Consider the following 17,484-nt stretch of genomic DNA (forward strand, 5'->3'; position numbering starts at 1 on the left):
TGCAATCGTTAAATATATTAAAGAAATTATAAACTTCAATACTTTGGCTACAAAAGAAATAACTAATGTTAAACACATATGTGGAAAATGTCTTCTTCCTTTTACCATCTGTTTAAACAACAGCAACATATCAAAACTTGACTATAAACTATTGAATTTATATGTAAACTTCTTGGTTTGTGCTAAATAAACAGAAACTTTACATCATATTTTTATTTTAGCTTTTATTTGAGGTGATAAATAAACACCGGCTCTTGAAGTTTCTTGTTTATTATTCTATTTTTATTGAGGTTTAAATGTGTCACAACACGTTTTACTGTCTCGACCCAAAGATGCTTCTCTTCTCCCGGAACATTGTGTAGCAACAAAGTGACACGAGCGTCACACACACTACTTTACTCCAGTGCAGATAAAAGCGTGTGTTAGAAAAGTGTGTGTTTGTGATAGTGATCTCATGATAGTGAGACTTGGATCGATGAGCAAACGTTCAGATGAATCTCTCGCTTGACTTTTTCTTTTATAGCAAAGATCTCTCGATTAAACGCTGAGGATCCATTATTTGAAAAACCACACACTGATGTCTATCTGCAGCTGTTACTCTTGAACTCATAGTCATTTTGTTTCATTAAATATGACTAAAAACACATAATGTAGTGTTTTTACTTAATCTTAAAATAATAAAGTGTGTTTTATCTCCATCCAACCGTCGAAATAATACAAAAAAAAATACGAATGAAATCATCCAAACTTTGCTAAAAATGTTTATTTTTGATGACGTAACGCAAATGTGTTCATTATATAGTAATTATTATTTTAGTTCGTTACACGTTCAAGGTTCATGTCATGCGTCTCAATAAAACGGCCGCTAGAGGGCAGCATGGTCAAGTAAGGACCAAACCTTCCGGATTTTTAAAAACGTTTTCCTTTGTTGAGTTTGAGGATTGTTCCTTGTTTTAGATTAAGCTCATGTGACCCTAAAATTTAAAAATATGATTTTCTTTTTTTAAATCCTTTTTATTAGTTTGTGTGTGTGTTTCAGAGACGACCAGTGTTTTCGAGGAAGTCACATTTTTTCCAATGGATTCTTCTTCTTCTTCTTATTATTATTATTATTAAGTATTTTCTAAAGGCCTGATTATCCTTTGAATATTTAAATCGTCATTTTTTTAACATATTTCTTTACGACTTTATGTAACTTGCTAAGTATTTATACTGAACTAAAGTATATTTTCTTCTTAAAACTTTGACCTTAAGGATAAACATTTACTTGTTTTAAATAATTCCCTTTTACTCATTTAACAGTCTTGTAGCATTTACGATTTTATATACCTATATATATATATATAGATATATATATATACACATGCATACACATATATATATATATATATATATATATATACTGTACCTATATATATATATATATATATAAATATATATATACATTTACATATATACATATAAATACATATATACATATATACATATACATATGTTTTATATATATATATATGTATAAATTATGTATATATGTTAGTGTGTGTATATGTATGTAAATGTATATATGTATATAGATATGTAAGTAAGTCATTTTTATTTGTTTAAGCGCTTTTCCAGACCAGGGTCACAAAGTGCTTAAACAATTCAAACAATATTCAATAAAGTATATACTTTAAAGGTCAAGATAAAACTGAAAATCAAGGAAAAGCCTGAAAAAATAAAAACGTCTTAAGATGTTTCTTAATAGAGATATATATATATATATATATATATATATATATATGTATATGTACAGGTATATATATGTAAATGTGTGTGTGTGTGGATATATTTAGAAGGTCATTTTAAGTCCTACAGCGCCACCTACAGCGCTTTGAATGACTTCATCCTTTAAAATGTCAATAAATCGCCGACACATGAATAAATAACTGACACGAGTGAGCGAACGATCGATCCTTCCTCAGTGTTTCCCACACGGTTTGTCCTCCATCTTTGTTGACATGCGTCCATGTAGAGCAAGAGACGCCTCTTCCTGAATGTTGATGCATCTCTTTAATCATGTTCCAGACCAGCAGGAGGCTCTGAATCACAATCCCACCTCCTCCCTGAAGCCCCTCCTGCTGTGGTCCTGTTCTCAGAGTGTGTCCTTGATCGTATGACGCTGGAAGGAGGCTTCAGGCGAACTGCAGCCTCGGGCCAAAAACAAGCGTCTCCTCGTCGCCCTCTAATGGCCCAACTTGATTGTCATTACTGACAATGATATATATATACAAAAAACTGAAAAAAATGGGTAAAAACCGATTGATTTTCTCCATAACACAAGTGATGTGTTGAAGAGGCTTCATGAAACAGCTGATGCTGTATCATGACACAATTAGAAAGGCCACTAGATGGAGCTCTCAGTGAAAATAATGTCAGGATTCATTGCGATAGTAGATCAGAGATAAAGGTAATAAAGCAGAGATTGACATCTAGTGACCTTTGAAAGTTAAGACACTGTATCGTGATACAGCATCAGCTGTTTCATGATGCCTCATCAACTCATCACTAGTATTATGGAGAAAATCAGCTGTTTTTACCTGAGTATGTCATTTGATCCGGAAATATTTGACCAGAATATATTACGACGGGATGATGAAGCTTCATGAAGCCTCGTCTTCACTTTCGAAGCTTCATAGATGGCGCCCCTGGTTTTAAAATGAAGTGAGGTGTCATTGGATGATGTTCTCAAGCAAAAGATTATCGATCAAACGGCGCCATCTTGTTGGATTTAAAATTCTGAAATGACTTCATGAAGCTTCATTAATAAAAGATGGTTGAAGAAGAGAAAGGTGAGCTCAGGTGGTTGAGGGTCGTCGCCATTGGACGACGGAAGATAGAGCGTCATTCTTCCAGGATCATCATTTGTTTTGACAACCTGCCTCTCAGGTCATCACACCCTGACCACAAACCAACATCAGCTTTATTTTTGTTTGCTCTCTGGACGTGTTTTCGTGATTCTTCGCCAGATCACACAGTATTTGTTGAGCTCTTAAGCTTTATTTCACCAGATGATGAAGGGAGAGATGTTCATTTATATATATATATATATAAGTATATATATATATATATATATATATATACACACCTGTATCCGGATGAAAACATTATTGCCACTGTTGTTTTGTGGCAATGACAATAAATAATAATATAAATAATAATAATGGATTCCATCTGTAAAACATTACATAAACTTGAATGTAACAAATAAAAAAGAAAGAAAAATAGATGAATAAAATAAGTGACATAACATTAATGGAAATACATTAGAAAAATAAAAAATACATTATATTAAATGCAATTAAAATAATGTTCATGATCAGGAAATACTATATAATATATATTGTGACTAACGTTACAATAGATTTTTAATCTTTCGATAATTGTACATTTGGCTGAGGAAGGAAGGAAGGAAGGAAGGAAGGAAGGAAGGAAGGAAGGAAGGAAGGAAGGAAGGAAGGAAGGAAGGAAGGAAGGAAGGAAGGAAGGAAGGAAGGAAGGAAGGAAGGAAGGAAGGAAGGAAGGAAGGAAGGAAGGATCAGGATTGAAGGAAGGAAGGATCAGGATTGAAGGGTCAGGATGGAAGAATGGAAGGAAGGAAGGAAGGAAGGATGCAAGTTAACTAAAAAAACACATGAGGTTGAGTACACATAAGAAAAACAATAATAAATTAAAGAAATATAATAATAATAAACAATAAAAACAATAATTATACTTTATAATGATAATTTAACAAAATAGGATTATGATAATATAAGCAGATAATGAATAAAAAGAATGATACATAAATATATATTAGCACAGTAGTGGACATAAAGTTTGATGTGTTGATGAAGCTTCATGAAGCAGGGTCATTATCTTCAGCGTCCACTAGATGGTGGTGTCTGCGATATTTTAATTGGTTTTAAACAACTGTTCTACTCGAACGTCACATCATTGTTTAAACTGATGGCGCCACCTACTGACCTCTAAACTACACGACACCGCTTCACGAAGCTTCATCGAAACATCACTACTAAAATATCTTCCTCTTTAAAAAATGTATTTCTTTTACTTCCCGCCTTTTGTTGAAACATTCCGACCCTCAGTCGCTCTGATGTCCTGCTGAGATGTTCGACGGATTGGATTTGATGAGGAACTTCCTTCGACTGCAGATGGAAACGAACGCGTTCAAACACTGCAGATATTGTATATCTCTGTACCCGTGTGTGTGTCAGTGTGTTTATATGTGTGTGTTTGTGTGTGTGTTGGTGTGTGTGTGTGATCTCTTGCCGTCCGTGGCTGGGCTCTGACCCTTTCAGGGATTGATTGATGTTTGTGAATATTTGAGATGCCTCTCGGGAAGCCCTGGGCCGACACAAAGAGACGCGAGGAGCTAAGAACCCTGTTCTGGCTGCTGAATATTGCATGATTCGCTCTTATGTATAGAGGCTGAGCATGAATCCAAATCAGCGGCAGCAGGAGAAGAGAGATGTTCCGTCGGGTCGAAGCGGTACATGTGGGCTATTGTTCGCCCCGGCGAGGAGAGAGATTAAACATTTTTGTCCGATCAACTATTCATCGCGTCTCCGCTGTTGTTTCAGCTTCTTTCAGCCGAGGATGGAAGTGAATGCTTAAAGAAAAACACAGATGACAAAAATATTGAACGTTTTTTTTTTTTTTTTTCGTCAATTGCTGCGACTTTCTGCTCTTTCACAGGGAAACTCGTTTAGCGTCCGTGAAGGACTTCGTCTAAAGTACCAAAGGACTTCTGGGATTGGATCAGGCGGGACTTGATAGGACGGGTGGATCCAGAGAAAGGTGACTTTGCCGTCTTTGTATAAGTGTCTCATTTCTAAGAAAGGAATCGAAGGTCTTTGTCAGAATCTCGTTTTACAGTTTCTCTGAGTTTCTGCAGAATACATTTTAAAAAAGTCATGCAAGTCGAATTCCTGTTAATACTATTCTTGAATTGTCAAAAACCACAAACGTTCAGTTATAAAATGATGATACAATCCTTGTTTTATTCAGTTTATTGTTCATTTGAGTGGCAGCTACTAGTTGCTGGTTGATGAGGCCTCATGGTGTAGCTTCAGCTTTATCTAGTGATGTGTCGATGAAGCTTCATGAAGCAGTGTCATGTTGTTTAGAGGTCAGTAGGTGGCGCCATCAGTTTAAAAAAATGATGTGATTTTTCATTAGAATAGTTGTTCAGGTAAATGGTGCAGAGACCGCCATCTAGTGGACTCTGGAAATAATGACACTGCTTCATGAAGCTTCGTCAGCCCATCGCAAGTTGTATCATGATACGGTTTGAAACAACACTAGGTGGCATATATAAAACCGAGTGTGGCTTCTTAAAAGTAAGACACTGTATCGTGATACCTGATGAGCTGTTTCATGAAGCATCATCAGATCATTTCTACTTCCATCCAAGGTGATCTTGATATCTTTTCAATCTAAAATATAGATTTTTAGCTTTAAAACGCTCTCCTTGTTAATGGTGAAGCTGAAGACACTGCACCATAAGACAGAGCTGTATCATGATACAGTGTCTTAATTTTGAATGCCAAAATTTTGAATGCCCAAATAGATGGCACTCTAAGTTTGAAAATGATGCCAGGTTTAATTGAATTAGTAGATCATAGACAAAGATTATAAAAACAGAGAGTGCCATCTAGTGGCTTTTCAAAATGAAGACACTGTATCATGATACATCATGAGCTGTTTCATGAGGCCTTATCACACCATCACTACTTCCATCCAATATTATTTATCTGTTAAATCTGAAACGTAGATTTTAAATTTCAGCTCTCAGTGTTAATGGTGAAGCTGTATCATGATACAGTGTCTTCACCACAAAGCAGTATCATGAGGCTTCATCAACTCATCACTAGCTGCTAGAGCTAAAGCCGTAATCGTTAGGACAAACGTAATGATATATATATATATATAAGATGTATTGTAATTAATAGTGATGAGTTGCTGAGGCTTCATGAAGCAGCTGATGATGTATCATGATACGGTTTGAAAGACACTAGATGGAACTCTCAGTGAAAAATGATGCCAGGTTTTAATAAATGAGTAGATCAGAGCCAGAGATTATAAAGCAGAGAGTGACATCTAGTGGCCTTTCAAAATTAAGACACTGTATCACCTGATACTGTATCATGAAGCCTCATCAACACATCACTACAACCAATACCAAGTTCTTACATCAATAACTCTGACATTGTACTGCCAATAAAACAATATACACATTTCTTTTGTCTAGGATGATGTCGACACACAATAACAGTTCAACTAAAGTTCTATTTCTTGGACTTTTTTTTCTTGTTTACTTGAATTGTTTTGTGTCTTTTGAATATTGTATTCCACGGTTTTGTGCCAGGTATGAAGACTCGAAGCAGAGGCCCGACACCACCTCAGTTGGGAAAAAAAGGGAATTCCCCAGAGCGCCCCCTGGTGGTCCGAAATATTTACTGTGTCTATATCTACACTTCTAATATACTTGTCAACCCCCAGCTGAAAGTAATGCAGTAGATCAAGTTAAATTGTAGTTTTAAAACATTCTGATGAAGATTTGATAAATGAATAGAGTTATTTCTTTCTCTCTTTAAATGAATGTCATTCTATTTTTAGAAAGAAGGAATTGAGGAGGAACATTCTTTACAGCAGCTTTAAAAAAAAATCATTTTTTATTTTGTCGCAATGTCATTTTCTCCTGCATATAGAGAATCTGCAGAGTCTGAAGGGGCCGTAAATGCAGACAACAAAAAACAAATTAAACCAGTGGGACTAACAACAAATCCAACAACAATAACATGCTTTTGTGTATTCAAAAAAAAAGAGAGAGAGAGTGAGAGTTCAATGCAGTATTTTCCACTTTTTTTTATATGTTCTTAGGATTCAATTTCAGGTCACTCGGAATCTCATTTAAAAGGCCCTCAGGTTCCGAGTCGCAGCGGCATCTATTTAAAGTAGATTTCCTGCGAGAGGGTAAAGGTTTGCTTTTAGAAAGAGAAAATCATTCCCCCCTCTCTGTTCAGAGGGATGTGGCGTTCAATGGCTCACAGCACTCGCCGCCATAATTGCTCTTTAATTACTGCTCAGTGGAGGGTGGCTCTCGCCCGCCGACGCTCGGATCACAAGAAGTTTGTTTGGTGCCGGAGCCCAGAACCACTGTGGCGAGAAACTCTGTTTTTTTTTTTATCAGCTGGTTTTTCAGAAAAGTTGTATTTTGTGGAGGATGCTTAGAGGATCGTATTCATTTTTTTCTTGAACTTCTTCCAAAGGTTTCGACCTTTTTGACTTGACTTTTGACCGAGAAAATAAAAGAGTGATCTTGAGTGTTTAATAAATACTGATCACTACAACAAATCATGTTACTTTCAGCAACACTTGCTTGGTTGGATGAAGGTCAGAGGTTTATTGACACATGGTTTTGACTGACATCTGATTTATTTGACCAAAAACATGAATCTTCAGCAACTATCAGATGTTTTCTGTCAAAGGTTTTTCTCCGAAAGCAGAAACACAACTTCTAGGTCTCCAGGTGACACTTAAAAATAACGTAAGATTAAGATTTTTATCTCAAAAATTGTACGTCTTTATCGATACTTGGCTTCGGAACAAAAATAATAATTTTTGTCTACCAAAAAAGAAACAAGGAAAAGAGCCTTGATATGGTGGGAGGTAAGAAATAATAGTAAGGAAAGAAAATAGTTGAAACCCTTTTTTTATTGTATATTTTACTAACATGTTTTATTTAAATACAAACAAAAGATTAAGAAAGTGATTTAACTAGTAAAAAATAAGTCAATAATTAAAGTAAAAAATTATTATTTCCTACGATTTATAGCTTAATTCAAGTGAATGCCAGGTAAATACAGTCAAAGGGCTGTTTTTAATCGCACACTTTTTATTTAATTAAATACATTAATAGAGGAAAAAACACATAAATTGGAGTCTGTTTTGTAATTTAAAGAAAATGGATTCATAAATTGTGTTTTGTCTCAAAAGAATTGGAAACGTGTCACGGTGTGGGAACTATAAATCCAACCACACTTAATTTTCAGATGTAAATTAGTAAAATAAATAAATACATTGAATATTTTTTTTATCTCCATATTTATTAATGATGTTTTGTACTCATCTCACTTCATTCTAATATAGAAATAGTAACATAAATAAGATATTTCTATATCTTATTTCACTTTTTATTTACATTTCCTGATTTTGAATGACATTCCTATCATTTTATAATAATCCTGTTGTATTTTTTCAAGTATTTGAATTTTAAAATTGATCCTGAAAGAAACTGCCAGTGAAGAGTTTTAAGGATCGGGGAAAATGTGAGTTCTTCTACTAGAGCGGGTCAGAATTCTCACTGCAGAGTTTTTTTTTATCAACTGCAGGCGAGACAGATCCTTCTTGTTTAGACACGAGAATAAACAGTTTTTAGAAATAACCATTACTTATTTACTTACTATAAACTAAAGGCAATATATATGTTAGTTTATTTGTTTGTTCTTTTTCAGTATGATGAGAAATGATCGTCCATGTTTAGAATGAATTGTGAAATTATGAATCAGAAACCAAATATATTAACAATATACACGTAATATTTCCCCCGTTTGTTTCTTCATTGGGAGTTAAACAAAAAAAGTTTTTATAATAAGGATATAAAAATAAAAATGGAACAATACACACAAAAATCTACAAACATATTGAACACATTATGATCTGGAAATCTGTGTCATCCACAGTCTCGTTCAAACAACAGTGTGTGATAGATATTGTTCCAACACACACACACACACACACACACACGCACACACACACGCACACGCACACGCACACACGCACACACGCACACGCACACACACACACACACACACACTCGCCGCTGCCTCTCATTGGTCATGAGGCAGAAAGAAGGAGGAGAAAACTCTGACGGACTGAATTCCTCATCGCTCCTCAAATTTCTTCAAATCCCAGACTCTCTCCTGCTCCTGGACTCACACACCGACCTCCGATCCTCCGTCCAAGACCAGCTACAAACCAAGGTGAGACAATAAAACACGATATAAACCAAGTTAGTCAACAACAACTCGACGTTTTTTTACATGTGTCCCTGAACGTTACTTTTATTATTATTTTTTCCACCAGATGTTGCGCTTCGTCGCTGTGCTTCTCCTGTTAGTCGCTGCTTCCTCTCACGCCGAGGTAAGTTTTCTTTTGTCTACTTTAAGTCTTTTTAAACATCTTTTTTTATTATTATTATTTGACAACACGAGATCACGGTGCGTGACTTTGAGATTCAGAATTAGCATAATCTCGCACGCAAACAGTGTTCCCGAGGAAGAAGAAAACATCTGGATCTGTTTTAAAAATCTCAACCTCCCCGTTTTGTTTATAAAAAAATGGGATTTAGTTTAGTTTAGAGATTAAGTCAGATTCATAATAGCTTTTAGTGAATGATTCCATTACCTTGGTGTGAGAAAAGTCAACCAAATGTTTAGATTTTTAGTTCTAAATGTGCGTTATTTTTTTTATTATTATTTTTTTAAAAACCTCCCTTTCACGCTTTATTACCTAAGTAAATAACCTTTTTTTAACATTTTATTTAATTTTTTTCAAAGTAAAAAGTTCCACACATGACGTCATATTAACATTTTGGCTATGCTGGCCCTAAAATAAACAAATTACCACGGTAACTCAAAAGCCTTTTAATGCCTTGCAAATGTAAAACCAAACATTCCTCTTAGCTTGTTGAAATTTAGTTTTTGCAAATAATTTGGGAAATATTTATACCTCAAATTTTTGTACAAAATGGATGCCTTGATTTCCATTCTATTACTTCCTGCAACTTGTTTAAACAATGTTTCTAAAACAAAATAAAAAAAAGGGAAACTTTGAAGAGCAATATTTTGACAAACATGTACAATATTTACAATGATAACAGTTTTTTAAACGACACACTGTCAATGATAGTGATGGGTTGATGAGGCTTCATGATGCAGTATCAGTACTAGATGTCACTCTCTGCTTTATAATCTCTGTCTATGATCTAGTAACTCAATTAAACCTGGTATCATTTTCACTGACAGCGCCATCTAGCCTTTCAAACTTTATCATGATACAGCATCAGCTGCTTCACGAAGCCTCATCAACCCTTAACGTTAGCATTATGCTATGCTCGCTAAAGTACTTAATAAAAAAAGGAATAATTCGCAACATTACTGGCAAATATACATGTTATATATTCGTTTTTGGAATTCATGTAGAAATATTTTTGTAGCATTTTCTCTATTTTCTGTACTTTACTTTCACTTTAATCATGTACTGCTACTTATCTCAAAACATGTGTCTAAAAACAACATGGTTTGTTAACATTGAATCGCGTGAGCAACAGTTTTCAAAAGGATACCTGTTAAAAAAACAACAAAAAGTAAACAATAGTCCGATAAGAAGGTGGTTTAGATTAAAGTGGGATGTGTCATTTCTGTCTTGCAAAAAAGCTTTTTTCTACCTCAATGTGTTTCACCTTTTTCTTTTAACTCAAGAGTAGTTACAATAGAAAATCCAACTGTAACTACCCAACATTAGCGTTTCACTTTACTCTTTTAATTCAGTATTTCCCGTTTAAAGAAGGTCAATTTTGATACGATTCACCTCTTTTTTTAACCTCTTAAAGCAAAGCTAAGGGTGTTTGGACTTGTAAACTTGTAAGAATAATTTAGATTTACAGCAAAAAGACACCAGAAATACTCATTCAAGAAGGTACTACGTTGTTTTAAGTGTATTTCAGGAACTATATCTATCAGTCGTAGGCCATTAAAAGTACACAACACTCTACCGGGAAAAGATAAAGATGGTTAAAGTGTGTACATGAGAGGTTCTCTTAACTATCATCAGTATTGCAGCCCCCCATGTGCTGGTGTGTGTAAACACCGTGGTTGGGTGGTCACTCCACGGGGTTGTGTGTTTGTTTGTTTGTCATTTTGGTTCGAATGCGCTCAAAAGGCTGTGAAAATACTCACCTTATGGGTTTCGCACCGCGGAGCAAAGTGGTCCATCCCATGAGCAAACACAGACGTAATGCAGTGACAGTGAAGCGGCGGTTAAAAGGTTAAAAAAAAACAACTAAACTAAACAAGTGGCGTTAAACGGCCTCTCTAGACACAGCTGTTGAACACTTGCTGTTTGTTGACTCCAGTGTTGACCCGCGCACAGGAAACAAACAATAGATTTCCTCTCGCACAATGTCGACCTCACACAAAGTGCTTTTTTTTTTTTTTAGCGCTAAAAGAATAACTTTTTTTGTCCGACCTTCTCTTACCTTCTTCCAGCTGGAAGAAATCCTGCATCTTCATCACGAGCCGAGCGGAATGTGTCGCTGACCTCGCGGCACACACTGCAGGGCTTGTCGGGTTTACCATGCGAAGTTAATAGCAAGACGTTACACAGGCGTTCGCCCAGAGGTGATCCTTCGGATGATATATGGCTGCTGACCCACCGTGGGAAGGGCTGTCACTGCTGTAGAAAGCATTGTCATTATCATAAGATGATGGTTATGATGTCAGGCGTTCACCTTATATGCTGGTGAGACCCACTTAAACAACCTTCCTCTTTGTTTTCACTGCATCCCTGACACTCTGGGTTTATTTTAGAACCATCTCCAGTGTCTTAGAGCTACATAGCCACAGGTTACATAGAAAACCACAACAACTGGAGTTCTAAGAGAGGTTAGCTTAGTTGCTGAGAGTCTTAAGATTCACATGGAGAATAGTTTATTTATTTGAAACCTGAGTTGGGCCATGATTCTCTTTTTCTTTTTTTTTTAAGGATTATTGTTGTTGTTAAGTCTTTTGAACATAGTTAATTGTCATTTTATCAACACAAGTCAGGGATTTCCACGCTCCAATTTAAAAAGGAGTTGTTTTTATTTTCTGGGTAAAAACTGTGAACTAATTTTTAAAAAGCAAAAGTCGGGACAAAGGAAATTAAAATAATTAAAATAAATGTAAAATGAATTAATATTAGAGATGTAATGATGAGGCATCATTAAACATTTCATAATATATCATGATACAGTGCCTTTTTAAATCATATCATGATACAGCAGGAGTGGTGATGTGTTGATGAGGCTTCATGAAACAGCTGATGCTGTATCTCGATACAGTTTGAAAGGCCTCTAGATGGCACTCTCAATGAAAATCATCCAAGGTTTCAATGAATTTGTATATTCAATGAAACCTGATTCAATGATTATAAAGCAGAGAGTGACATCTAGTGGCCTTTCCAAAATGACGACACTGAATCGTGATACAGCTGATGCTCTTTCATGAAGCCTCATCAACACATCACAGGCGTTATTAAGAAAGTCTGCTGTTTTGGAACGTGTGTACGTACGTGTACTGATATATTTGAACAGAATATATGGTGACGGGCTGATGAAGCTTCATGAAGCCTCGTCTTCATTTCTAAAGCTGCATGGGTGGCACTACTGGTTTTAAAATAAATAAAGCATCAGCTGTATCATGATACAGTGTTCTAATTTTGAAAGGCCACTAGATGTCATTCTCTGCTTTAAAATCTTTGTCTCTGATCTACTGATTCGATGAAATCTGACATCCTTTTGACCGACAGTGCCATCTAGTGGTCTTTTAAACTGTGTCATGATACAGCATCAGCTGCTTCATGAAGCCTCATCCACCCACCACTAGTATTGAGTAGGTAGTTTTGTTTAACAAGTGAGTGAGAAGCATCTAAAGCTAAAAAAAAATGGATTCGTATTCACTGAAACAACATAAAATCTGAGTCGATATCATAAATGTGTTGATGACGTTCAATAAAACCTTTATTCTTCCCGTGTTTTAGACGGAAGCCAATGAAAGATAGAAGTTTATGAATGATGCTGTTGTCGCCGATGCTATCAAAAAAAAGCAACAAACTGAATCTTGATTTACCATCAAAGAGAATGTTTGTGTTTCTCCAGGGTGAAAAATTGCTTCGTCTATGCTAAGCAGAGTGTTTCAGGTACAGTGTGTGTGTGTGTGTGTGTGTGGGCGCTCCAGTTTGAGATATCTATCAAGCGTAAAAAAAAAAGGAATATTTCACCCGAACACACTAGCGGCTTGATATGCAAAGAAGGCTGCGATGCTGTGAAAGTCAAGCGTTCGCAGCCTTGGGGGGAAACACGCAGATACACATCTGCACACACACACTCTTTTTATTATATTAGCTGGCGTCGTCTGCCGCGACGGGATGAAATGACACCGGCGCTTGATTCAGTTATCAACACAACCGCGGCTGGAAAAAAACAACAACAGGAAGTCAGGCAGGCGGAGAAAAGTTCACAAGCTGATAGAGAAGTTTTTTTTTTTTTTTTTTTGCTCCAGCCTCCACGCTGATGTTCCCTCAGCCAAGGTGGGATAAAAATATCCACCCAGGTGGAGGGGAGTTTGAGGGGACGCCGTGTCCTCTGCCGGTAACAGCCTGCTCTAATTACTGCAGCTCCACATCCAGTCATGGATCCCGGAGCAGCGGGGCGAGGGAGAGGGTGAGGTAAAAAAAAAAAAAGAAAAAACAAGAGGAGGATGGAGCCATGCAATTATGCCGGTGCAGATTGCGGGTGAGGTAAGACTTGGCTGTGTGGCGAACCCGGGGAGGAGGAGGGGGAGGATGGTGAGATAAAGGAAGAAGGGGGGAAGGTGGGCTTGCTGTGCTTCATGTCCCTGCAGTGTTGCTCCTCCACTCTTTTGGATTGGCTTGAAAGCGGTCGTCGCAAAAAAGCAGCTGTACCGTTGTCTTATCATTAGCCCTCAAAGGCACTCACGCAAATGACTAAGCAGGGGTGACGTCTGTTTGTCGGTCGGGTGGAGATGATAAACATCGGACTTGTGGTGTGAGAAGATGTTGATACACTTGAATATCGCGTTTTTCTAAACGATACTTCGTTTTGGTGTAGCAATTAAACTTCCGGCCGCTAGAAGTCGTTACATTCTCCGCAGCTAAAGGGACAATGAAATCCTGGCGATGACCGAGGACGAGAGGATACAGTGGTACCCAGCGGCTTTTAAATAATATTCAGTTTCAAAACAAATGAATGCAGTTGTGACTTCGTCAAGAGTCACATGGTCTGTAAATTCCGCAACACCAGAGTAAAGTACTCGACAATACTACAAATATATACTTGTTACTACAGTATCATAATATATCGTAAATAGATGGATGCGATAGATGGATAGATAGATAGATAGATAGATGGATAGATGGATAGATAGATAGATAGATAGATAGATGGATAGATGGATAGATGGATAGATGGATAGATAGATAGATAGATAGATAGATAGATAGATAGATAGATAGATAGATAGATAGATAGATAGATAGATAGATAGATAGATAGATAGATGCGATGGATGAGATGGATGCGATGGATGCGATGGATGAGATGGATGCGATAGATGCGATAGATGCGATAGATGTGATAGATAGATGGATGCGATAGATGGATAGATACGTATGGTATCACTAGATTTTTACCAATTAAAACTCATTGGACTGACCTTAACTTACTCAAATTATTTTTTCTTTTAGCTCAAAATTAGCTCAAAGGTCACAGGAATACTGCTTCAACACAGTTTTAACTTCTCGCCACCTGTTGACGGGGGAATTTTCACATCCAGCTCCGGATTTATGACGCAGTGGAATGTTGGATTACAGATTAACTCGCGGGCTTCAAAGCGATGGACAGCTTCTCATCATCTGCTGTAACTGGGACAACACACTTTGCAAGTTACCACAATCTTTGGGGCTATTTTCATCCGACAAATCCATCAATAATTGACGAGGGCTTTTGTTCTGTTTTAGAAAGTTTCATTCAACTAAACTGGGACTCAAATTAAGTGTGTTTTAGTTTTTCTTTTGGACTAGGGAAGCATTGCACTCTCCCAAAGTTCTACTTTACTGGCAGCTTTTAACCTTCTAGAGTTCCCTGCTGTAGACAAAGAGTAATCTTATTATTCATTCACTTTCTGCTGCCTTTTGTTTCCATTATCGAAAAAAACTACAAAAAGTTTTTAATTTTTTTCTGTTAATTTACTCTTACTTATTAAATGTTGGTTTTCCTAGGAATTGTCCTAATGATTCTATTGAATGCACCATACAGTTCCTACGTCATTGAACGCACCACACTGGTCTGTTTTAATCCGTTGCACATATTTTTCATCATTTTATAGTGTTTGAATTCAACTTAAACAGTGTTTAAGTCTCATTTATGTCGACACAAGATGGTTTTAGTGTAGTCTTTTTTAAGCTTGGATTATATTAGATTAGATAAACTTTTCTAATCCCTCTGGATATTGGGTTTCCAGTTCACAGCAACAATAGTTTTGATTAAAAAAAAAGAACAAGAAAAAGTGGAAGTAAAGGAACAAAGGGCAAGAGATGACAAAGTGCAAATATAAAAAACATAGATCAAAGGAAATTAACCCAAAGAAAAGGATACAAAGATTAATATAGAATAGAATACATCATCATTTCACTCCGCCTTAGTCTTGTTTTTATACATCACCTCCATGGGAAATTCTCCAACAATTCTTGAATGTATTATTCATTTTTCTGCTTGCAAACAGGTGCTTGAAGCTAGTGTGGTAGGACTTGAAACAGTTCAAAAACAAAACTAAAACTGCTGTTGCTTCATGCCTGGTTTTGAAAATAAATCAGAAACGACTCCAAGAAGCTTAAACACAAAATACTCTCCGACTTACGTACAAACTCCAACATGGCCCCTCCTCGTCTTGCTCCCTTTTAGTGACCGCATCGCTGCAGCTGCATGCGTTTAGCGTGCGTCGAAATGTATGCGTGTGTCATTAGTCACCTAAAAGCTCTCATTTTCTGCTTTTTATTCAAGCTTGTGTAACACATCTGGAGCTCTTTTACGCAGTACCAGAAAGTGTAACCAAGAAATAAAGGTGGTTTTATTGTAGTTGGAAACAACGAAAAACCATAGAGAATGTTTCGTTTGGAAAACCACAGAGATGTCTCTGTATTACAACAACAATAATTAACTTCACCATCATATCATTATGTTGTCATTTCGGCATTTTTTGGTTTGGTTTCGCCAAAGCTTTCTCAGTTTAAATGGATTATTACATCTGTGTTTATCAGTTTAAATGACAAATGCGCCATCGTAGATTCATCTCCGTCATTCATTTGAATATTTTGTGTTAGAAAAATGAATCTTTGGTGGTCATTTTTAAGTCGATTGTACTGTTCTCCCACCATGTAAAGTCTTATTTAATTGACTCATAATAGATGTTCAACGAATGAATTTAGGTCAAAAAAAGAAACCTGGAAAACTCTATGAATGTCTTGTTTGTGAGTCACCATTCCTCGGTATAATTGAAGTCAGAGGGTTGTTTTTTTGTTTTTTGTCCCAGTTGAGCACATTTCAGCGGACAATTTGCTGCCATAAACATTTAGAACAGAGACCCCAGTGCTGGCCCCAGAATACTGACGTACTCCCCCCCTCCTGGACCCCTCCCTTCCTCTCGCCCTCTGGAAGGGGAAAAACTGAGTCGGGAAAGAAAAGGGAAAGCACACATAAGAAGACATTATGCTCGAGGTTTAAGAGTGTTTGGAGGACGAGTCTTGGATTGATGTGGGTCAGGTGGTGGGGACAGCCAGCCCTGTTGTCACAGCAGTTAAGGGACAAACAGTTGAGGGGAAGCAGGGGGTAGTGGCGTGTTCTTGGCACTTTATGTCCCTCGCTGTCGCTTTAACTGCCAACAGATGTGGCTCAGCCCCAGACTGTGACTTATTTCCTGCTTTTCTGTATTCCTTTCTTTCTACTTTCTCTTGGCTCTTTGTCCGCCTTCGTCTTTTCTTTTTTTTTTCGCCAAACACACTTGCATTTTGTCTCGGGGTGTAGTCGTTCTCGCTCGAAGAGGGAGTCGACCTGGAGGCTCGAGTGACATCATTCGTCGTTGCATTCCTTACATTCTGAATTAGAACCGACGAGAAGGAAAACAGAATGAAGTGGTCGTTTGTTAGAAAGAGTCTTTTGTTTTTGCTAGAAAGACCTTTTTTCCTGGACCACCGGGGTTAGAACCACTTTGACCCCATCTCAACATGATAAACATTGGCTGCTAAATATGCCGTTACGACAATATTAAGATGGTTACACAAACACTAACTGTTCACGGAGGAAAAGTTAATTTCCTGTACTTGGAAAAAGTAGGAGTAATCCAAGCAAACAAGAAGTAAGTTATGGACCTTGTGTCTTTTGTTCCCGAGCATCTGGGTTTGTCTATTTTCTGGATCATTCTACTTCACAATAATAGCGAGATCCTGTAAAACTCAATGACTAGGTTGGATTATCGGACAAGTCTGAAAATGATCTGCTCTTTCCAATTATCAGTGGTGAGCAGCTAATCTCTTCTCCGGTCACAG

The 17,484-nt window shown here is 36.9% G+C and overlaps 1 protein-coding gene across 1 annotated transcript in view; it reads left to right on the top strand.

Moving 5' to 3' along the window:
- Positions 1–8,999: 8,999 nt before the first annotated feature.
- The window catches only part of fstl1b (follistatin-like 1b), a 30,319-nt gene continuing 21,834 nt past the window's right edge, over positions 9,000–17,484 (top strand). The window contains exons 1-2 of the mRNA XM_087804843.1: positions 9,000–9,086; positions 9,190–9,246. Of these exons, the coding sequence (XP_087660969.1) occupies positions 9,190–9,246 (57 nt within the window). The 5' untranslated portion in view covers positions 9,000–9,086. The remainder of the gene's footprint in view (positions 9,087–9,189; positions 9,247–17,484) is intronic.

The sequence above is a fragment of the Callionymus lyra genome, chromosome 12, assembly GCF_982586985.1.
Source record: "Callionymus lyra chromosome 12, fCalLyr1.hap1.1, whole genome shotgun sequence".
Taxonomy (NCBI): domain Eukaryota; kingdom Metazoa; phylum Chordata; class Actinopteri; order Syngnathiformes; family Callionymidae; genus Callionymus; species Callionymus lyra.